Source organism: Lichenostomus cassidix, chromosome 14 (assembly GCF_008360975.1).
Source record: "Lichenostomus cassidix isolate B80296 chromosome 14, HeHo_3.0, whole genome shotgun sequence".
NCBI lineage: Eukaryota > Metazoa > Chordata > Aves > Passeriformes > Meliphagidae > Lichenostomus > Lichenostomus cassidix.
This window is the reverse complement of record NC_139495.1, coordinates 3,435,044-3,457,040: the sequence shown is the minus strand read 5'-3', so window position 1 is coordinate 3,457,040 and position 21,997 is coordinate 3,435,044. Positions and strand designations below refer to the sequence as shown.

At 55.1% G+C, this 21,997-nt stretch overlaps 1 protein-coding gene and 1 long non-coding RNA gene across 2 annotated transcripts; one reads left to right on the top strand and one right to left on the bottom strand.

Moving 5' to 3' along the window:
- Positions 1 to 757: 757 nt before the first annotated feature.
- Positions 758 to 18,103, bottom strand: MMD2 (monocyte to macrophage differentiation associated 2). Its single transcript, XM_085074516.1, has 7 exons — positions 17,721 to 18,103; positions 5,917 to 5,998; positions 5,111 to 5,271; positions 4,951 to 5,025; positions 4,586 to 4,687; positions 4,225 to 4,294; positions 758 to 3,768 (listed from the first exon to the last, which is right to left on the bottom strand). Exons 1-7 carry the CDS (start codon positions 17,765 to 17,767, stop codon positions 3,565 to 3,567), a joined length of 741 nt encoding a protein of 246 aa, XP_084930642.1. The 5' UTR covers positions 17,768 to 18,103; the 3' UTR covers positions 758 to 3,564.
- Positions 18,104 to 18,303: 200 nt separating this feature from the next.
- Positions 18,304 to 21,922, top strand: LOC146430667 (uncharacterized). The gene is made up of 4 exons (XR_014855232.1): positions 18,304 to 18,696; positions 18,791 to 18,902; positions 20,402 to 20,562; positions 21,117 to 21,922. It is a non-coding gene; the product is annotated as an uncharacterized LOC146430667 (long non-coding RNA).
- Positions 21,923 to 21,997: the final 75 nt, after the last annotated feature.

The following is a 21,997-nucleotide window of genomic DNA, read 5'->3' as shown; positions in this document are numbered from 1 at the left end:
GGGAAAGCCGCTGAGCATGGCAGCCTGGGGGAGTTCAGCTCTGTGTAATTACGGCAGAAAGGTGCCAGCGAGAGGGCAGACAGTGGATGTGCTGAGCCCAGGGCAGGCAGCTCCAGCATCGGGGCCAATTCTCCCTCTCCGAGAGGAGCCAGAGCCCACGGGAGAGGCTGGTGGGAGCTGCTGGGTGGTGGTGGGTGTCTCCTGTGGGGTCAGCGGCAAGCTGGGCTCACCCTCTGCCCAGTCTGCCAAGGTTTTCTCCTCCTCCGTGGCTCTGGCATCCTTCATCCCCCTGCAGCGCCAGCCCTGGGGCTCCTCAGCGACTTCTGACTCAGCCGAGGAAGGGGGAAATGACAGGGCTGGAGCAGGCATGGAGGGCTCTGCGCTGAAACCACCTCGGTGAGACTCTGATGAGCCTTCCAGCCAGCGCCTCTGGGCACGGGGGCACTGCCAGCAAACTTATTTATTTATTTATTTATTTATTTTAAAGGAAACTCTGCTCTGGATGGAGCTCAACCCATCCCCAGCCCAAATCTTCCCATGCTGCTGGTGCAAAGGGCAAAGCAAGCAGAGCCAGCAGCTGGCAGTGCCATCCCTGTGCCAAGGTGAGTCAGTGCTCAGCATCCCAGCACCCTGCAGCTGGCTGAGTGGCTCCTCTCCTCTCCAGGGAGCAACACCGTGTGGGATGAGTCAGATAGAAAATGGATTTATTTCCAGGTGCTGCAGGGGAATTAATTTTGATTTAATAAGCAGGCAAGAGTGAGGTATCTTGAGTTTTTATTTTGATCCTACTCCACAGGAAACAATATCCACTAGCATTATCTTCCTTACGTTTGTTTGTATTTGACCCAACACTGTGTTAAATATAAAATACTGATTGAACAAGGATGGATGGTGAAAAACATGAGATGCTAAAAAGATCCCTCGAGCCCTCCTCCACAAACATCCTGATTGTTATGAGTCATTTAAAATTAGTATAAAATAGGAGGACAATCCCATAACTTGCTCTGTGTCCCCCATCCTGCTTTGTAAAGGGAGGATTTAGGAGCAAGAGAAGAGGGGGAGCCTCTCAATCACAGAGAAGCCTGCTCAGCAAATCCAGGCTGAAGGCAGGATGGTGATGTTCCCAGCAGAGCCTGACCATCCATTCCTGCCCGGGCATGTGTCCTGCCCTGGATTTTCAGCAGGAGACTGAGATAAAACAGCCTCAGAAAGGTCCTTCTGGCACCTCCCTGTGCCCCAGGAGCCCTTGGGACAGATTTAGGGCCAAAAGACTGCATTGGCAAAAGAGTTTCCGAGATAAATCCCTTGGGATGAAGCCTATGGACAAAACACGGTGGTGGTCCCTGGGCATCCTCAGCCCCTGCCAGGGGACATTTGCCCGTGGCTGGGGCTGCTGTTTGCATGGTCTGACCCCAGGGTGGTTCCCCGTGGGATTTAGTGATGGAGGGGAAGGAGACCCAGGCACAGAGGTTGTCACCAAGCCCCATGGTGGCTCTGGGAACCTGGCACCCCCAGCCTCAGTGAAAATTGAAGCAGGTGTTTGTGAAGCACTGTCCCCCTCCAGAGTGCCCCACGGGATCCTCACATGTGCCCTGTGAGGTAGGTCAGGGTCTTCACCCCCATTTTACAGACGGGGAAACTGAGGCACGGAGGAGGGTAATGACTTGCCAGACAGAAAATATGGCATTTCCCATTCTGGGACCTCTGTCTGTATCCTGCCATTCCAACCCCACATATCCTCCATCAGCTGCTGGTTACTCACAGCTCATCCTCCCCTGACCCCACATCTGCAGCAGGTGGCAGAACCAGGGCTGGGCCCCGGGAGAGGCAGAGGCAGCAGCAGAGTCTGGGCTCCCCCCAGCTCATTCACCCCCATCCCTAGGACCACCCATCACCCCGAGGGCAGTCCCAGTCCCAAGGCTGCTGTGGGGTGCCCTGGGCAGCCCCATGCCAGGCTGGGGTGCTGGGCACACCTCCCAGAGCCTTCTACAGGAACCTGCTGCCTATGGAAGTGAAAACCCAGCGGATATTTTTGCCAGCCTGGTGACCACAGCCACCATGTCAGCAGGGGGTGAGTATGCAGATGCTTCCTCTTTGGTAATTTTCTGCAAAATGGCACAGCCCTGGAGAGGCAGGCCAGGGGTGCCACAGGCTGGGGAGGTGGGGCAGAGCCAGGAGCTCAGCTCCCTGGAGTGCTGCCAGAGAAACAGGAGATGTGGGATGGTGTTTGTAAATCTCCTTCGCTTGCCATGTCCCACCAGAGGCTGCAGCTGTGTGATGGTTAATCACAAAAGGCCAAAAAGAGATGATGCTTTCAGGGGCTGACAGGGAAGTGCAGGCACAGCCCAGCACACAGGAGACCCTCCTGGCTCCAGCAGCTCTGCAGGGTGTTTGGGGAGCAGGATCAGGTGTGGTTTTCCCATTCTGCTGCTCCCAACAGCTGGATGGATGCTCCATGTCTCATTATCCTGTGTTAGCACAGTGTGGCCACGGTTAGGCATTTAAAAACTGAGCATCACTAGGATCTCTCCATCACAGCTCACCTCCAAGCTTCCTGTGGATGCATTCCTGCCCTGCAGCAATCCTGGGAATGCCAGAAATCTTCCCAAAGTTGAAATTAAATCTGATGAGCAAGAGGCTCATCAGCAAAATGGGAGCAGAGAAGGCAGGCAGCCCCGTGATCCCAGCCCAAGGAGGTTCACTTCCCTCCCTCGAGGAGAAAGGGAATCCCCTGACGTGGATGGGCTGACCCCAGCCAGGGAGATGCCACGAGCCAGATCCCAGCTCTGCTCCCTGCTGAAGGCACACGTGGAGCAGGGCTGTGCTTCAGGCTGCCACCAGCACTGAGGCTGGAGAGGAAAAACCACACACTCCAGGGAGAAAATGTCCATCAGGGATCCCAGGGTTCATCTAGGGGGGCTGTACTGAGTTGTGCAGTTAATATTGGCTTAGAGAAAGGGTTTCCCAGTGCTCAGGGACTGGGATGCCCTGGAAGAGATTCAAGTTTCAATCTCTTGTAAGGCTTGTTGAGTGTGGACCACCCCCTCCAGATCCTGGGATGGAGCAGTTAATGCTGACATGACTTAGGACCATTTAGGAGGCGAGTCCTGGCAGTGGCAGGGGTGTCACCATGTCCCTCTGCACCACTGGGTCTCTCCCCTCATCCTGACTCCTCCAGTCCCCTCGGTGGCACAGGCTAAGCACTCCAGTAGCCAAACCCAGGGTGTAATAGCCAGGGGCAAGTGGGTTCCCAGTCCTGTGGGATGCTCAAGACCAGGTGAGTGAGCGAAGCTCCCAGCGAGTGGTCACTCCCCTGTCACCCACAGCCCAGTCAGTCACCACGTTCTGAAACCTTTGCCTAAAAAAATAAACAGTTCCCGAGGTTAAAAAAGCAGAATATTTCAAATCACCCTCCGGGCTCTCCTGTCTGTGCAGGAAGGGCACCAACGGCTGCTGTCCACGGGGCAAGGGGGTGCTTTGGGGTGACCCCACAGCGCAGGCTGTGTCCCCACTGCCCTCTGTGTCCCCATGTGCCAGGTGGCACTAACAAGGTCCTTAAGGCATCTACCGGGAGGTTTTGGTGTCCAGCGCTGCGGGCCGGTAGAGGTACCTCCAGATGGCGTAGTAGTGGATGCCAGCTCCGATGGCCACGAAGAGGTGCCAGATGGCGTGGGCGAAGGGGATGCGCCCGTCGCTCTTGAAGAACACCATGCCCAGGCAGTAGAAGAAGCCACCAGCCACCAGCTCCGGGAGGCCATCCCTGTTGGGCTGTGAGCAGGCAGGGCTCAGTGAGGCTGAGGAGAGTCTGCCCTCTCCCCACCACCCCGTTAGGAGCAGAAGTGTTGTCCAGCTGCAGATCTGGACTCATCTGACTTCTGCTGCCCCATCCTCTCTGGCAAGACAGCAGGGACCCAGCAGCCCTGGGAGAATTGGGACTAGATGATCTTTAAGGTCTCTTCCGAACCAAACTATTCCATGATTCTGTGATCCTACAATTTCACAACAGAACCCAGGCAGGGGATTGGGGGAGATGCACTTGGTGCCTGCTGGGCACCCAAAGCACCTGCAAAACTAAGCTGAGCCACATTGTGTCAGGGATGGCTTTACCCATCTCACAGCCTGGGCACTGCACCAACCCACCGGACACAAACTGTCCCAGGGTTTCAAATCCCTGCTGGGGTTTGTCCCTCATGCTGAGCCCGAGTGCTTCCCACAGGGGCTTACCATGGAGAGGATGACCAAGGCGGGGAAGAAGCCCATGATAACATAGCATACCAGCTCCACCAGCTTGTACCTGCGACAGACAGAGGCAGCTCAGAGCAGGGGCAGAGGGAGGCTGAGCTTTATGCTTGTAATTTCCACAGAAAAGGTGTGGCAGTGCCGTCACTGTGGGTCCTGCTCAGGGCCAGGCACTTGGGGCTTCGGGGACACATCTGGGACCTTTGCCTTTTTATTTGGTGCCACCACGTGGAAGAAGCAACTCATGGCAGCACATCCTTCACGGCCCAGGTCCCACATCTCTCCTCCACATCCGTGCTCCAGCTCCCACACGCCCAGGAGCACGGGGCTGCTTGCAGGCACTCACCGCTCATGGAAGAAGAAAACGTAGACAGTCCCGATAGATGCCATGATCCAGATGATCCAGCGCATGTGGGAGGCCCAGGGACCCAACTCCCTCAGGTTCAACCTGCAAGACCCAGGTCTGTGGTGAGGTGGGTCTAGGGCAGCCCTGGATTGGGCTCACCCCCGTGGCTGTCCCACCAAAAGGTGTTCCCAACTTGTAACTTCAAGAGGTTGAAATCGATAGGATGTGAAGGTTTTGTGGAAAGGGGTAAGGTACAGTCTTGAGAAGTGGCAAGGCCAGAGAGGAAAACCCTATTTATTGGAACCAGGCTGGTTTTTTCCCTCTCAGTGGGGCCAGGTGAAGGTCCCCAGCCACCAGCAACTCACCAGGGAGCGTAGGATGCGGCGATGAAGAAGTAGATCACCATCCTGTCAAACATGTGCAGGCAGTGCTCCACAGTCCTGCAGGATGGACAGATGGGTCACAGAACTGGGGGCACCTGCACCCTCTCCCCCTTCCCAAACCCTGAGCTAGCAGGGAGGATACCTGAGATGCCTCTTCTTCCAGGAGATGGTGTGGAAGATGGTGGAGACAATGAAGAGGCTGGACAGGCCAAAGCCATAGATCCAGGCTGAGATGGTTTCCCACTGGTCATCAGAGAGGATGTAGAGGATGGAGCTGCCAAGAATGCTGGGCAGGATCCAGAACTGGAAGGGGAAGCAAACCTCCTGTTGGCTCTCTGCATTTTCATTGAGCAGCTACAATAGAGTCTCCACTTTTCCTTTTAGGGGTTTCTTTTCCTTTTGGCCAAAGCTACCACCCTGAAGGGGCAGGCAGGGTCCCTCCCTGCGTGGTGCAGCTCCAAAATAGCTTGTCCAGAAGGTAGGGAGGAGGAAGAAGGCACAAGAAGGATGGCTGCCTCTGAGTCATCTCCCAGGACTCAGAGTGGGAACTGTCATCTCCCAAAAGAAACCCTGATGGGGGGAGAGGTCCCTCCCACTGCTGCACTGGCAGCCCTATGGGCACCTGCCTCAGTTCCTGCTGTCAAACAATCCATTTTCAGGGAGCTTTGGAAACACTCCTGCCCCACCAAGCTCACAGCCAACCTCCCTGGGGACATGGGGCCATGGTGGGTGAGAGCAAGGGAGATGCACATCAGCTTCCCAGGGCAGCAGGAGGGAGAGCATCCCAATCCCCAGTAGCACATGGGGCATATCTGCCTCATCACAGCCCTCAGTGATTTCTCCAGGGCTGAACACAGACATTTTTAGGCGTCCTCTGAGGTTCCTCAGTGGGTCCCCAGAGGGGTGAACACCATCCTCCCTCCCCCAGGGACAGGGACAGGGACTCACAGCGTGGGTGGCACAGTTGGCTGCATGCTCATACTCCGTGGGCTGGTACCTGCAGTTGGATGGGACACGGTGATTCATGAACCTGCAGAGAGAAGCAGGGAAAAAGACACACTCAGGGCACGGGGATGGAGCAAAACCCTTCTGGAGGGGTCTGCATAGGGACACCCCCAGCCTGCAGCCCCACCATGCCCTGCAGAAGTGACCCCAAGAGCACGGCTTGTCCATCTGGCTGTCCCCAAGTGCCAGCTCCCCAGGTCTTGCTCAGCCATAGCTCAGGCTGAAGCATTTCCTAGGAGCTGCTGTTGCTTGGAGAGCAGAAGGCAGGAGCAGCTCTGCCTGTGGCTGTGGGCAGAGGTGGGGAGAGCCCCAGCAGTGAAGGGGAACGTGGGGTAGTGGACAGACCTGTGGGTCCCCAACCCAACCAGGGGTGAGACCCTCATGTCCCAGCAGCATGCCAGCTCCAGAAAGGGTATCCCTGTGATGCCTTTGGTTTCTGGGTACCACCAGCCTCTACCCCTTTTCCCCAGGATTGTACATCCCAGCACAGATTGCTGTGGGGGGAAAACCTGCTGCCCTCCCTTGGAAACCTGCATCTTTATTTCTAGGAGGCATCAGCTCGCTCCTGGCATTCACAGGAATGTATTGATTTCCCCTGCTGGATCAGCACACAGAGGTAAAAAATAGTGTCACGCTTGGCCACTCCATTGCTGGGTATGGAACAGCAAATTAAATGTGCATCCATGATAACAGGCTGGAGCAAAACCTCCATCACCACCCTCTTCTGGCAGGAGACATCAGTGGAGGCTTAGCAAAGGGAATGAGGAACAGGAAAATGGAGAGGGTTCCTTCCCTAGTCCTGAAAATCAGGGTTGTAAAGACTCCTCCTGCTGGCTCAGGTCAGGATGGCCGAGCTGCTCCACGGGACCTGGGCTAATTGCTTTGTGACCCTGTTTGCCCCCAGCTCCAGCACCATCTGCAGTGTTTCACAGCTGAGTTGTGCCCAGCAAAGGGGCTCAGGGGCTGGCAAGACCTTGCTGCTGGGCACAGGGTGATGCCTCAATCCGGGATGTTGGAAAGGCACTAAAGGTCCCCTCTGCCTGTCCCCAAGCCACCCACGCCTGTGTGGACTCCACTGCCACCTCCTGCTTGCTTGGCCCCACTGCCTGAGCCTCTCACTGTTGCCTGTTAAAACTGAGCCAGGATGGATTAAATAGCTCCAATGACAAGGATTTGGTGAGGGTGGAATTGTGTGGCCACAGCAGGGTGAGGGACCCCCCAGCAGGTGACAGTGACAACCCACAAGAGATCCTGTCCCCAACCCCTGCCCTGCCTCCTGCCAGACCCTGGCACTGTGGGAAGACATTCATGCTCCTCATCACCAAAAAATGTCTGGAATTAAGGGGGGAATGGAGGGGGCAAACTCCCACTGCTCTGCAAACCAAGGAGTCGTGCTGGGTAAATTGGGGCTCAGCAGGGCTGAGGAGCAGCCAGGCATCCCTGGGGACATGGCTGTGCCCAGAGTGCTGTCACCTCCATCCCAGGGACACCAGGGATGCCCTCCCCATCCCACCACGAGGGCTGGCAGGGCTGCCCGTGCTGGAGCCACGTCCCCCTGGCAGGAGGACATTATTGTCCCCAGCGTTGCCAGGAGACTGTCCCCAGCTCCCCTTCACTGTCTGCTTCCCTTTATTTTCCCTTTTAATAATATGAAGGAGGGGGGGAAGGAGGGGAGGCCAGACGTCCACATGACATCACAGTTGCTGAGGAAACACGTTCAAGGCCTTTTCCTTGAATTTATTGATTTTAACAAAGCCTGCTCCATCTCCCCTCCGCTCTGTTCAGAGCAGGAACATGAAGCAAACTCCACAGCCCCCTCCCCAGGGCTGACGGGCACCCAGACCCTTGGGGAAAGCGTCCCTGGGGTGCAAATATCCTCCCTAGCTCTGCTACAGGGATAGAGAGGCTGGGAATGATCACTCAAGCCATCCCCACGGAATGAGGTTGAAGAGCTTTTGTGTTCCTGAAGCCCAAAGTCATGCTGGTGTGGGACACCACAAACTCCTGCTTTCCCCACAGGGACAACAGCCTTGAGGAGGAACTTTTTTCTGACCTGGGGAGAGGTTACTCTTGTTTTCCTGTCCTGCTTTCTGGTAAGCATCCTCCTGTGGAGGATGGGAAATGGAGCATCATGGATGTGGGACCTGGCTCCTGGCTACAGCAGAGCCCTCCCAGGGCTAGCACTGCATTTTGGGGCTAATTTGGCACATTTTTATGGTGCTCTATGCTCTGTAGAAACAGGAGCAGCTGGAGTTTGCACATCTTCTGGCAGGGCAGGATAAGTCCCTGGATGAACCCTATTTCCCAGGGCTGCAGAGGCCATTTCCTCCCCTACTCTCCTGGGACTTTTCTGTCTCCCAGACCATCCCAGGGTGCCAAGCACCCATCAAGCTCCTGCCATCCCTGTGCTGGCATAGATGTAGGGCAGGGCACAGGGAATCCTGCAGCATTCCCAGTGTGCAAAACCAGCCTCAAACCACAGCTCCAGCCTGGACAGACAGATGGATATGCTTGGGAAGAGCATGGAGATTCTTGGCTCCAGGAAGCCACACAGCACTGGGTGCTTCAGAGTAGCTCTGCAGGTGCTTCAGGATGGCAAAGTCCAGAAGAAACAGAGAAGTTCAAAGACTCCTGCACAGCAGGAACACGAGCATGTTCATCTGCAGGGATGCTCTGTGGGAAGCAGGGAAGTGAAGTGTTCCTGGGCACCTTTTCCTCCTGGTGCTGCTCCTGGCAGATTCCCTACAACTGGCTCTATGGACAGGGGGTGCTGCTGAGGGTCTGAGCAGGGGTTATTCACTGCAGCCCCTGGGTTTTTGCCTGCCCTGCTTGTGCCTGCTTTCCCCTGGCCCCTTTCCCAGGGAGGGAGCCTGAAAAGGGCCAGTACAGCAGGCTCTGGCCAGGGAAACAAAGAGCCCCTTGTCCTTGGGCGCCGGGGCAAAGTGCAGAGCTGGCTTCCCAGGCCTGTTCCTTTCTCCTGCTCTTTCTCCCACTCTGTTGGGTTGGTTTTTGTTTTGGTTTTTGTTTTATTTTTTATAGTTTTAGGGGTTTTCACTGAGTTTTTTAAAAGAATTTTATCCAAGAACAAAATTCCACACTCAAAAATCATGCAGATTTGCGTGGCTCTTGCTTTGCCAGGGTGGGAAGAGGAAGGTAAGAAAGGGATTAAGTTAAATTATTCCTCAGGAGGGCTCACGTGGGACCATCTGAGCTCTTCTGAGGGCACAAGGAGAACCTGCATCAGTCACTCCATGGTCACCACACACTCACACTCACATGGCACACTTTGCAGGAAAGCTGTCCTCTGCACCCATGAGAGAACAGCCCTGAAGGAGACACAAGCCAGGCTGCAATTTGGGACAAATGGGGTTTAGCCCTGCCTTTGACACCATCCCTGGTTGGCCTCTGTCACACCCCTTCATGTCCCTCTCACTCCCTTTCCCCCCTCTCCAAAAGAATAGTAATTTTGACATCCTTCAGGTGAGCCAGTGGGTGGATGAAGTGAGGAGGGTGTAAAATCACCACTGAGATGTGGATGGGGAGATGTGAGCTGAGCTTCTGCCCTTGGAAAGAGCCATTCCAACACCTGCCCTCCCCAGCCCTGCCATAAATCAGGCTGTGCATGTGTCTGTGCACTGTGGGCTGAGTGCCACGGGGACAAAGGAGCAGTCAGCAAGCCCAAGGTTATCCCAGGTGATATGAATCTCCCCAGAGCAGCTCACCTCTACAGGTTTCACCTACAAATGGCTTATAAAAGAGCTGGGCTTGCTTAGAGGTTGGCCTACAGCCTGTAGAGATGGATTTTCTGTGCATCCACCCTCCTGCCCAAGAAGCTGGGGCTTTTTGAAGCTGGGATCCCTGCTGGGCAGCTCTTGGGATGTGGCTGCAAAGGGAGATTTCTCCTTCCTCTTGTGACTGGATGTCACAGCTGCTTTTAAAGTAACAGAGGGAGATCCTGATGGTGGTCAGAGAGGAAAGACTGAGGAAGAATTTGCTGCATGTCAACCAGCAGTAGTGGTAAGTCCTGCTGGGGCTGTCCCTTGGTAGAACAAGTGCTGTGATGCCTGAGGTGACAGTGATGGAGCAGATGTGTCCCTGTAGAGCAGCCTGGCCTCTGACCCTTCAATGCATGGCCTGGGTTTGCTCTGCTAGCCCAGAGGCTAGCAGATGCCAGTCCTTGGGCTCGTGCTCACGTGTGAGCTGCTTGGTGGCATCCCTGTAAGCTGGGGCTTGGCAAGTGCTCTCCCTCTGATCCGGAATCTGGTCATGCTCCAGCTGCATCCCTGGTAAGAAGCTTCAATCCCTTGAGCTCCTCCGTGGTTTGTAATTAGCTGAGTCCTGGGGAGCTGTGTGTGCTGGCACAGAGCCTGGTTGCTGTTTATGTACAGGACACAATCACAGGATTCAGGCGACAGAGCAGGACCACAAGGATGTACCCACAGCCCACCCTGAGCCCAGGAAATCCCAGATTTTACTGCTTTATCCACCCCGGGAGCGCTGGGGACATCCTGCTTTTCCTTCTTACCCATTGATGTGGGAACATTTGCCACTGGGAAGCAGAAATGCCACGGCTGCTGCTGCCTGGCAGTGCCATCTGCAGAGCCACCCCCATGGGTGTGCACGGCTGGTGGCACCCCTGAGGGGCTGGGACCTCCCCTCCCTGCCCATCTCTCAGTGCCTGCAAGCTCCTACACACACTCTCTGTGGCCCTCTGCTCTGCAAAGCTGAGCTGTGCCTGCTGCAAGCTCGTGGGTCACCTCCTGGGGCCAGGAGAGATGGGGCAGCTGGGACAAGCCTGTCCAGGGCCACTGCTGTGATTCCATCCTATCAGAGAGGGGCAGGAGGGCTGATGGAGCAGGATAACTCAGTGTTTTCTTTCGTAATGCTTCCTAGAACAAGGAGCTGGCAGCTTGGGTAGGGAGCAGGAAATTAGAGGGTTTTTATTTAAACCAGCATCTCCCTACCTTTCTTATGGGTAAATTAGTGGATCATCACATTTGTGGAGTAACCCACCCAGACTCCAATGGTGCAAGCCTTGCTTCCACAAAGTGAGTCAAAATGGACAGCAGATCGAATCATCATCCATCACCTCTCAACTCCCATCCCAGTTTTGCTCCTTCCCAGCACCCTGGGCTGGCTGGAGAGCATCCCCTGGCACTACCCAACCTGCATGCCCTGAGAAATGCTGAGCAAGTGCTGCTGCTGACTTAGAGATGCTCCCAGACAGGGGCCGTGTGCTCAGCCAGGTCCCTGCTGTACCTGGCTCTGAGCCACAGGCACAGATGTCCCCTGAGAAGGGACAGAGGAGGCAACCCCCTGACACGTCCTGCTGCCTCAGAGGGTGCAGGAGGGAATATGCTGCTCTTCCCTTGGACATACCAAGGGCAATGGAATACCAACAATTCCTCTTTCTTGGTCCTCATCCTAGCAGGGACAAGCACGAGAGGCTCCAAGCCAGGCTGCATGTGGGCATTTCTGCACCCACAAGAGACCATGTACTCCCAGCAGGGCTTGGCTGGTGGTGGAAACTCAGCAGTGATTCCCAACAGGGTCCTAACTGTCCACATTCCCACCCTCTGGCCAGGGATATCTATTTTTCTCCCCAGCTCTCTATGTAGATGGTATCTCTAACTCTTCCGAGGCAATTCATGACCCTGCAACCACAGCAGAGCTGTTTGTTTATTCACAACAGATGGGAATGGTGAGTGTTTCCCAAATTACTTTCTGAGCTGGGACTTCTTGTTTCGTTTGGTGCTCATGAGACATCCAACAACAGCTGATTAGTCACAAAATGACTCTGATGTCCCAGGTGCTCTGTGAATGTTGGAAGGACTGTTTCCAGAACTGCAAATCCTCTATTATTCATTAATTTCTTGTTTGGAAAGTCATTGTGCATGTTTCTTGCTGCCTTGCCTTGAGCAAGAAGTTAGTGGGATAAATCCTGAGCTGGCTCTGCCTGTTTAACTGCAACAGCCCAAGGTGGGCAGGAGTGAGCATGACCACTGGGTCCTGTGCCTGCTGGCAGAAGATTTGGATAGTTTGAGAGCTGGAGCTTTCCCAGCCTCTAACCCTGGCTGTGACTGTGAAATACATGGGCAGGTGACCATGTCTCAGGTTCATAAAATCTCCCCACAGCATGGCCTGAGAGACACAGCCAGGCTCTCATTTGGGATTCCTGGATGCTGCTCGAGTACAAATCATATCTGTAAATTATTCAGCAAATGCCTCTGGACAGCGAAAGCATAGAAGGAAAATCATGTATTTCACCAGCCAAGCATGCAGATAGTAGGATTGCCATTAGTATTACTTACAACAGAGAGCAGGGCTGTGTCTAACACTGCTGTGCCAGCCAGTGCTGCTCAGAACAGAGAGGAGGCAACCCCTTGCCCTGACCTGATGATCTCTCTCTGCATAAAATCCTTTCCTCAGCAGCAGCAAACCTGGACTGTAAACTTGAACAGGAGCACAGAGTTGATTCCAAATTCTCCTGAAGGTCAGCTCTGCTTGGCTCAACTCGCTGGTGTCTGATTCATCCACCAGGAATATGACACCTGTGCTATCGTGTTATGGTGAGAGGTTACTGTGTTATCACACAGAGCCCATCAGTCTGGATTTTCGCTGCATGAAAATGTTGAGTTTCAGTCACACCTGGAGAGACCTGACCTGTGTGTTTGGCCACACCTCCTCTGCCTTGCTCAGGTCCAACCCTGAACAGCAGCATCTCTGGGGACCCAACCAACCTCCCTGTGCAGCTGCAGCCAGGCACCCCCTGGAGCGATGGACTGGAATAAGTTGTGCTTTTTTTCCCTTCCTTTCTTTGGGAGTTGTAGCTGGTTGGCATGGCTTTGTCTCGCCGTGGAGCTGGGGGTGTGGGAAGGGAGGAGGAGGGGAGGCAAGCCTGGGACTCGTCCTGGCAGAGCCCCATTTCTCACAGTCCCTGACCTGCCGTGCTGGGCAGTGGCTTGAATTTCCCATGGGTTGTGTTGGCTGCTACCTCGTGAAGCTGGCCACAGCAAACTGTGCCAAAGAATCACATCAGGCTGATATCCAACACCAGCCCAAGGAGGGGAAAGATCATGTGTTTCCCAGGCAGCCAAGAGACCATCCTTCCCCTGAAAGCACGAGGCATGGGGCTTGGTTTGCCCACCTATGCACATCTCCAGTGTGGTGATCCCCACCTGAACCCATCCTGCTGTGTGTCCCAGCCCTTGCAGAGGAGGGAATGGGGCAGTTTGAGTGGATATCCCAGCAAAAATCATGTTCCAAGATTTGTTGCCTTCCAAATAACTGGCTCCAGTTATGCACCCTGAGCATTTAAACCTACATGAGATTACTGGTGCTGTCTTCAGAGGTTACCTGAGTCAACCTGGCCCCACAGAGCAACCAGAGGAATTGGTTGGTGACATCAGCTGCTCCTGGTTTTCCCAGGCATTTTGGGAGCCTCCCCATCTCCTGGAGCAGTGCCTTTTGCATCAAGTGGGTCTCCTTAGCTGGGGACAGACTGGCAGGGCTTGCTGGGGATGGTGCTTGCAAGGTGAGCAGCCCCTGCCTCTCGAGGAGCTTCAGGCTGTGGTAACAACACTGAAAGCATTTCCCTTCTCACTGCTTCATCCCACACGGGCTGTGGGGGAAGCAGAGCTCTTGGAAAGCATCTTGGAGTGTGTGGGAGCAGGAGAGGGCTGCTCATGTTTTCATGGAAAAGCAATGGGGGAAGAGCTCTTCCCAATGTGGTTGCTCTGTCCAGGCTGTCAGCCTGGCATTCCTTTCCTTGTGTTTGGAGTCTGAGCACCCCAACACTTCCTATTCCTCCTATTCCTGCTGGTTCTCTTCTCCCTGTCTTGGCCAGAGATGCTGGAGTAGCTGATGAATGTCTCATTGCTCAATAATTACAGGTGCAGGGAGAAACAAGGAAGGTTTTCCCAGCTGCCTGTCCCCAAATTCAGAGGATTTGGGTTTGAGCAAGTGTAGAGTTCAGACCTCCATCCCCTCGTGCTGGTGAGGAGGTGGCAGTGCCTGCATTGCAGACAAAGAGATGAGGGAGGTGAGGAAAAGCCTGGACTGTGCACCTACAGAGACCCCCACAGAGCTCCTGGGCTGAGACATTAATGTGAATTTTCCTAGCTGCTCCTCTTTATGTTACTCCATGCAGGGCAAGCCAAGCAAACACAGTAGGATTTAAAGCCTTTTCCACAAACCAATCAAAGGAACTGCTCTCAGTTTGTTAGGATGATTCAGTGCCCAGCAGCTCCCAGCAAACCCCTCTCCACTGCTGCTCCAGAGATGCTGAAGCTGGCCAGATCCAGCAGCTCCCTGCTTAATCGTGTTTCCTTCCAATTACAGCTCTGCATGGCCAAAGTCAGGGAAGCATTCAGTGTCCCCACAGGGAGACACTCAGCCCCATGGCAGCTAGGTGGGCAGGAAGCACCAGATCCTGTTTGAGTTAAAACTGGGCCAAAAAGGGGTCAAAGCTGGTGGTGAGGTGCAGGAAGGGTTTGGTTACCAGGTCAGTGTAACCTGACCAATGAGCCCAGTGATAAAGATGCAACTTGGTCTGATCTGTTGGGCTGGGAGGGACCCAGCACTGTTTTGGTGAGCTGGGAGGAAGGGTGTAGAGGGAGTGAGGGCAATAACTCTGTGATGGTTGGACAAAGCAGGAGGAATCACATCTGCTTGTGCCAGAGTCAGGGTTAAACTTGGCCTGTGGGGCAGGAAATGGATATTGCTTGTCAGGCTGCAGGCTGTGAGAGACAGGGAAAGCCTTGCAGCAACACTGCTTTGAAACTCCATATCCCCATGGCTGTCAGTGATGGAAGAGCCTCCTGGACCCCCCAGCAGAGCAGAAACCACCGAGTTCCTCATTTATAACCACAGTGTGCTCAAATGGCATCGCCTAGCACCCTGTTCCCACCACGGTGACAGCTCCTCCTTTGCTTTCTTCTCCTCTGCCACAGCTCCAAGGCTGCATCTCCAAAGCCCAGCCAGGAGGGATTTGGAGACACCCTGGTGCCCCTCCAGCCCTGAGTTTTCTCCTGGCAGCTCACAGAACGTTCCCACATTGATCACTGCTTTTCATCTCTTTGTTCTCGCACAACAGGTCTTTCATCGCCACGCTGTGCTTTATTTATTCCTTTTGGTGGGTGTATCCATGGCCAAGTTCCTCCTTTCCTGGTCCTTGCTCAAAATTGGATAAAATGACATGAAAAATGAAGCCTGTTCCAGGCTTTTCCACCACAAGGAAAACTTGATGTTTTTTGTTTTTTCGAGGAACGCCATAAGCAGGGCCACAGTCTCTGAAAAGATGGTGCAAGATGGAATAGTAGAATTGTTAAGATCGAGTCCAGCCATTAACCCAGCACTGCCACATTCACCCCTAAGCCATGTCCCCAGGTGCCACAACCACTTGTGTGTTTGAAAACTTCCAGGGATGGTGATTCAGCCATTTCCCTGGGCAGCCTGTTCCAATGCCTGACTACCCTTTTAGTCTTTCCTAATATCCAAACTTAAAATTCCCCTGGTGCAGCTTGAGCCCATTTTGTCTCGTCCCTTGCTCCCTGGGAGCAGGGAATCTGGCTGCATCCTCCTGTCAGGGAGCTGTGGAGAGTGAGAAGGTCTCCCCTGAACCTCCTTTTCTCCAGGCTGAGCCCCCACAGCTCCCTCAGCTGCTTCTTATCAGACTTGTGCTCCATGATCCTTCTCTGGACCCTCTCCAGCACCTCAACATCTTTTCTGTAGTGAAAAATGAACACAGGATTTGCGATGCTTCTGCTGCCTGGAAGGACATGTGCCACCATGAGTCCCCTGCCTTCTGCTCACCCCAATTCCCACCTGAGAGCTCAGCTGAAAGAGCATCCCTGGCACAAAGGAAGAAGCAGCTTTAGGGTTTCTTTTGGGATATATCCCAGAAGAGCATTTCCATGGAGAGCAGAGCTGGTGTGCATGGAGTGCTGGGGAGGACAGGGATTATCCCACTGTTATTTTTAAGCACTAGGCTAAGAGGATCTCTGCGATGATACAGGAAGCCTTGGGTTAGCATCACGTGCTGGTGATTTTCTTGGGGTGAAAGCCAAGGGAGAATCCTTCTCCTGCTGCTCCCCATCCAGCCCTGGCACACAGGGAGAGCTGGAGGATTCCCTGTGGATCTGACCCTTCCCATAACCCACAGCCCCTGCCCTGCTCGTGGGCATCATCCCTGCAAGGCTCTGTGTGAAACCTTATCCCATTTGACAAGTTGCCTCCAGAAAGGACCACAACAAGGCTGGGGCATGCTGATTCAGGATAAATCAAGCAACAGGTTGGCAGATGGGTTCTGCTGGGGGAGGCTGACGTTGGGGAGCAGCCCCTGATCTTGTGCCCAGCTCCCAAAGAGCCTCTGCACCCCAGCCATGGGGTAAAGGTACAGTTTTTCTCCTGCTCTGGGGGGTACAGAGCTTTGCTCAGCTTCATTTCCCCCATCCTTGACATTTGCATGCCAACTGGGAGGAAAAAAAATAGGATTGAATTCTGCATTTTCACAGGGTTTTGTACCAGGCATATTGTGCAGACCTGCTGGGTGCCTCCCACCTCTCCCCCCAGGCAAAGGTTATAAGGAGGCAGCTACAGCATCAAAATGGTTTTTGAGCAAGTGGCCACGTTTCAGGCAGCCTTTGGAGATGCAAGCATGGATTTTCCCCATGGGACACCTGGAAGGGAGCTGATGGCAGGAAGGGGTAGGGCAGTGGTCTCCTGTCCTTACCTAACCCAGGCAAACATCCCTCAGGGATCATCCTGCCCGGAGCAGGCGGGAAACACCATCACCACTTCTTTTCACACAAGTTTTTCCCTGGTATCTGCCCCAACAGGACCGCTGGGAGCCTGGAAGTGGCAGCACAGAGCTGAACACCCCCAGGAGCTGTGCCAGCCCACGGGACCCTCCGCAGCCAGGAAAACATCCCCTCCGCAGCCCCAGGGAGCTGGGAGCAAAGCCTGTCCTCGGCGCAGATCTGAGCACCCCCTGCTCCCCATCTGGCTGGGCAGCACTCGGTGCCATCGCACTCATCCCCGGCCACCCGGCGAGCAGAGGGCTGCGGGTGCTGGCGGACGTTGTCCCCATGTCACCTGCCAGCTCCCTCCTAAATGCCTCATCTGATCCCGCAGCAGCGCGTGTGGCCAAGTGCCCTCTGACCCGTGCTCAGCAATCCTCAGGTTTCCCCCTGCACAGGTAACACCGTGAGGTTTCCTGCTGCACCTGAGCGTTTAAAGCAAGAGCCGGCTGCTGCTGGGAAAGCTCCCTGGGGATTTCAGGGAGGGGGGAAGGATCCACCGCCGGTGCATCCCATGGGAACCCTGTTGAGCCTGCGGGTCCAGGCGGGGAGAGCCACTCCGAGGGGGTTTCACCTGGGTGCAGCGGGAGCCTGGACCACGCTGGTGCCTCCTTGGGGGGTTCGGAGGGGTTCGCTGCGGTCTGTTGGGTCTGTTGCCCCGGGAAGGCAGGATCCTGCTCCCCACCCCCAGCAGCGGGAGAGCCGCGGTGAAGTTAAACCCAGCGAAAGGCAGCGAAGGCTCCCAAGGATGCTCAGAATCCTTTAGGGATGCAGAAAAGCAGGTAGCCAAACCCCAGCCCGCATTTGCCCCGGGCTTTGAGGCAGTCAGCAGCTTTCGAAGATCCTTTCGGGCTCCATCCCAGCGGAGCCGAGCCCGGGCAGGGGTCGGGGCTGTCCGGGGGCTCCGCGAGCACCGAGGGTCGGGAATAGCCGCACGGACGGATTTACCTGGCGTAGCGCGTCTTCTGGAAATCCAGGAGCCGGGACACGAACATCGCGGCGGTGCCATGGGGGTCCCGGGGGGCGGCGGCTGCTCAGCCCCGGGCCGGGGGGAAAGTGCCGCCCCGGGGAACGGCAGCAACTCGGCGAGCTCCGGCGGGCGAGCAGGAGAAGGGGCGGCCGGTCCAGCCCAGCCCAGCCCGGCACAGCCCAGCCCAGCCCGGCCCCGGCCCCCTCCCGCCCCCTCGGCTGCTCGGCAGAAGCGACACGGGGAAAACAAAGGCGACCTCCGCGAGGGGGGAGCCAGCCCCGCTGCCGCCCTCAGATGTGCGACGAGGAGGAGGAGGAGGAAAAAAGGAAAGGGGGGTGGGGGGGAATCCCTTCCAACTCTTCCCGGCCACAGCAACCTGCGCGATCTCCCTCCGCCCCCCGGCAGCTTTAAGCACGGCTAAAAATATCCCCCAACCCTCCCCGCTGCCACCCCCGGGGGATCAAATAGCAGCAGATTTGAATTGAAAATGTGATTAAAGCATCGGGGAGGGGGGAGCGGGCCGGCTGCCCGCACTCTCCGCTCCCCCCGGTCCCCCCCTGCTTCCCCCGGCCCCGCTGCCCACTGCTTGGTCCCCACGAGGGTCACCGGGGCATCCCTGCCCACCCCGGAGCAGCGCCATCCCCAAGGAGCTGGTTTGTTTGGCTTTGCTTTTATTTATTTGGTTTTAATGATTTTTTTCCCCATTATTTTCCAGAGCCCCAGCAGGGGTGGGTGGCTGTGCCTCAGCCCCATCACTGCATGGTGCCCCGGGGTGGGGACACAGCTCCAGCATGCCACCATCCCTCCCTGCTCGGGAGAAGGGGGACAAAGCAGCCCGACAGCAAGGCAAGGACTGAGGACCCCAAAATGCTCAACACATCCACATCCTAAAGCCTTCATCCCTCCCTCCTCTGCACCACCCAAGGAGGCTCCTACAGGAGGTGTCATCCTGAGGTACACTGAGACTGGGCAGCTCAGGGGTACAAAAGGTGATGGGGACACCTTGTTTGGGGGCAGATGGGCATCATTCTTGTCCTTGCTTTGCCAGAGACTGCAGGCACCCTCGGGCCAGCAGCTGAGGGACCAGAAAGGTGATGTCAGCAGCAACTGGAGGAGCAGTCTTGGTCACCCCAACAGAGCCTCTCCCTGCTAAAGCTGTGGTAATGCTGAAGGTGGAAGAGCTGAGGACATCTAGCCAAGAAGGGTTGTGCTCATATGGTCATTTCTGTGGGAAATCAAGCACACACGGATCTTCCAAAAGCCCAAGCAGACAAAAATTAAGGAATCCTTTAATTCAAGGCGTGGATTAATGCTGGAACCCTCTGCAACCCCTTCCAAAAGCAGCTCATCCCCTTAGTGGATGCAAAAGGGGCAATGCTGCAGGTGCAGCTGCATTTTGGGGTCCCCAAGGCACCCAGGAAGCACCCCAGGAACCAGCAGCAGGTTCAGCTTTCCTGCACCATTCCCATTGTGGATGGCAGACAGCAGTGGGGACCAGGCTAGTGACAGCAGGATCCAGGAGGTGCTGGGGCAACAAAATAAACCCCATCTTCAGTAGGCTATCTGGGACAGCCAAGCCCTGGCTGAGAGTGGCAGGTCCAAGCTGAGATGCAGAGTGAGATCATCTCAAAAAAACCTCTCCCACGCTCTGCCACTTAGCCGGGAAGATTTTTTCCAAATTCCTTCCCCAGATGACGAGCTTTGGCAGAGGCTATGTCGTGATTCCTGTGCCCTGCTGTACCTGTTCTCTGGGCCTGAAGAAGGGAGGAAGAGAAAAAGACAATAAATCACATTTAACAAAATAACCCCCATCCCCAAAGCCCCCAGCCGAGAGAGCTGGCAAGGGACACCTGAAGCAAACCATCCGTCCCAAAATAGATCTGTCTCAGAGGGCAAAAGGCAAATTGAATGAAAAATAAGTTACTATTTTTGAAGCCTGAATCCAGTTGTTATGGCAACCAAAGCCTCGAGCATCGTGCTGGGGAATGGCTCCAGCCCCAGCAATGCCTCCAAACCTGGCAGACGGAGAATTGCAGGCAGCCAGGAGCTGCTCCGAGGTGGGATGTGGAAGTGGCCATGTCACACCACCTGTACCCCACTGGGATGTGTCCCCTCCCTGCACGGCAGCTCTCCTCATGTGCTCTGCCCACGAGCCCAGCTTGTTTTTTTTCTCCTCTCCCATCTCTGGTTCACTCCCCACCTTGCAAAGATCTGAGTAATTGTAAGGCAAAATTATTAAGGAGAAATTCCAGTACTCTGGGGTACCCTGAATGCAGTGGGGTTTTTTAACCTCACCAAATCAAGAGAGACTTGCAGAGTTTCCTTTAGATGAGGAATGGCTCATGAAGCCTGGGGATATTTTCTTCCTTCCTTCTGATATCTTCTCGCTGGTGACCACTGACAGGACCCGAGGGACAGCTGAAGCTGTGTCAGGGGAAGTTTAGTTTGGATATCAGGAAGAAGTTCTTCCCCCAGAGGGTGATTGGGCACTGACCAGACTCCCCAGGGAACAGTTACAGCCCCAAGACTGTCAGAGCTCCAGGAGTCTTTGGACAATGCTCTCAGGCACTGGGTGGGATTATTGGTGCTGGGGCAGGAGTTAGACTCTGTGATCCTTGTGTGTCTTTTCCATCCCAGGACATTCTGTGATTCTCTGCAGGATTCCCACAGCTGGAGACACCTCTGGGCAAGGTCCCCTGAGGATGGGTTCCAGGGGGATCCAGCAGTGAACACATGAATATCCACACGTTTGGCTCTCCTGTAATCCCATTTTCCCAGGAAGGGATGTTTTCCTGTACATCAAACTGCCAGAGCCAACAGGTAAGAAAAGAGACAATATGGGGTTAAAATCTGCCATCAGCAGGGAAAGTCTACCCAGGAGAAAAGAAGCTTTGGATGGGCAGAAAGAGCTACAGGACAAATAGATGGGTGGGCAGCAGGTGTAGTGGAGGCAGAGGTGAATATGTTGGGGACAGGACTGGCTCTGGTGGCCATGGCAGGCTGGACACAGGGTAGCAGGGAGCTGGGGCACGGCCAGTTGGGTTTAAGCCATTTGGAGGAGTCTCCTTGCCAGCAGCTGGAGGTTCCTTTTGCCTCACAGGCAGGTGAGGGGGTGGCTCCATCACTCCACACTGCTCCGTGAGCATCACTCATGAGCCCTCCAGAGCCAGCTGGCCCTAGAGGCACAAATCCAACACCTTGTGGTTCGTTTTTGTGAGGTTTACCCTTTTCCATACTAACCTGTTGATTTTTATCCTATTTCCAGACATCCCTTGTTCAGTTCCCTTTTTTTTTTTCTTTTCTGCCTACAATTTGTGTTATCTCCTGACAAGTTGTTCCCTGGGTAACAACTCCCCTTGCTCTCAAATTGACAGAAGGGGTCAGGTTGGAAGAGACTACAGTGGATCATCTGGTCAGAAATTCCTGTTCAAGGAGGGTCATCCCAGAGCACACTGCACAGGATTGTGTCCAGATGGGTCTGGAATAGCTGCAGCTGGGGAGACTCCTCACCCTCTCTGGGGAATCTCTTTCTGCCAGCTGGGGACTCTCACAGGACCCCTCGAATGGCCAAGACAATTGAGAGCTCCTGGAAGAGACTGTGCCAGGAGCAGTTGTGGATTCACAGAATGTGAAGGGGTTGGAGTGGACCTTAAAAATCGTCTAGTCCCAACCCCTTGCAGGGACTTCATCCACTAGACCAGAATGTTGAATCCAGCCTGGCTTTGGGCATCTGCAACCTGTTCCAGTGCCTCACCACCATCACAGTAAAGAATTCCTTCTGCGTATTCTTCTATTTTCCCTTTCAGTTTGAACCCATTACTCCTTGTCCTATTCCTACAAATCCTGACCAAGAGCCGCTTCCACTACTGCAGGCTGCTCTGAGCTCTCCACGCGATTTTCTCTTCCCCAGGCTGAACAGCCAGAACTTTTTTTTTCCTTTTTCCCAAGTCCGGAGCCCTCGCCCGCTCATCTGCTGAGCCCCGGGGACATCCCGTGGCACGAAGCGGAACTGCAGAGGCACCGGCGGGCGGGAACACCGCGGGGAGTGACCGCGTGGGCACCGTGACAGGGCCGCGGTGGCCGCGCTGAGCTTGGGGACAGAGGGGACAGCGGGGACAGAGGGGACAGCGTCCGAGCCGGGGGCCACCGGCCGCGCGCTGAGTCTCCCATCCACAGCCAGCCGCGGCAGATCCTGCTTAGCTTCGGAACGCGTTCCGCCGGCGCTGGGCGCCGCCGCGCATGCGCGATGGCCGTA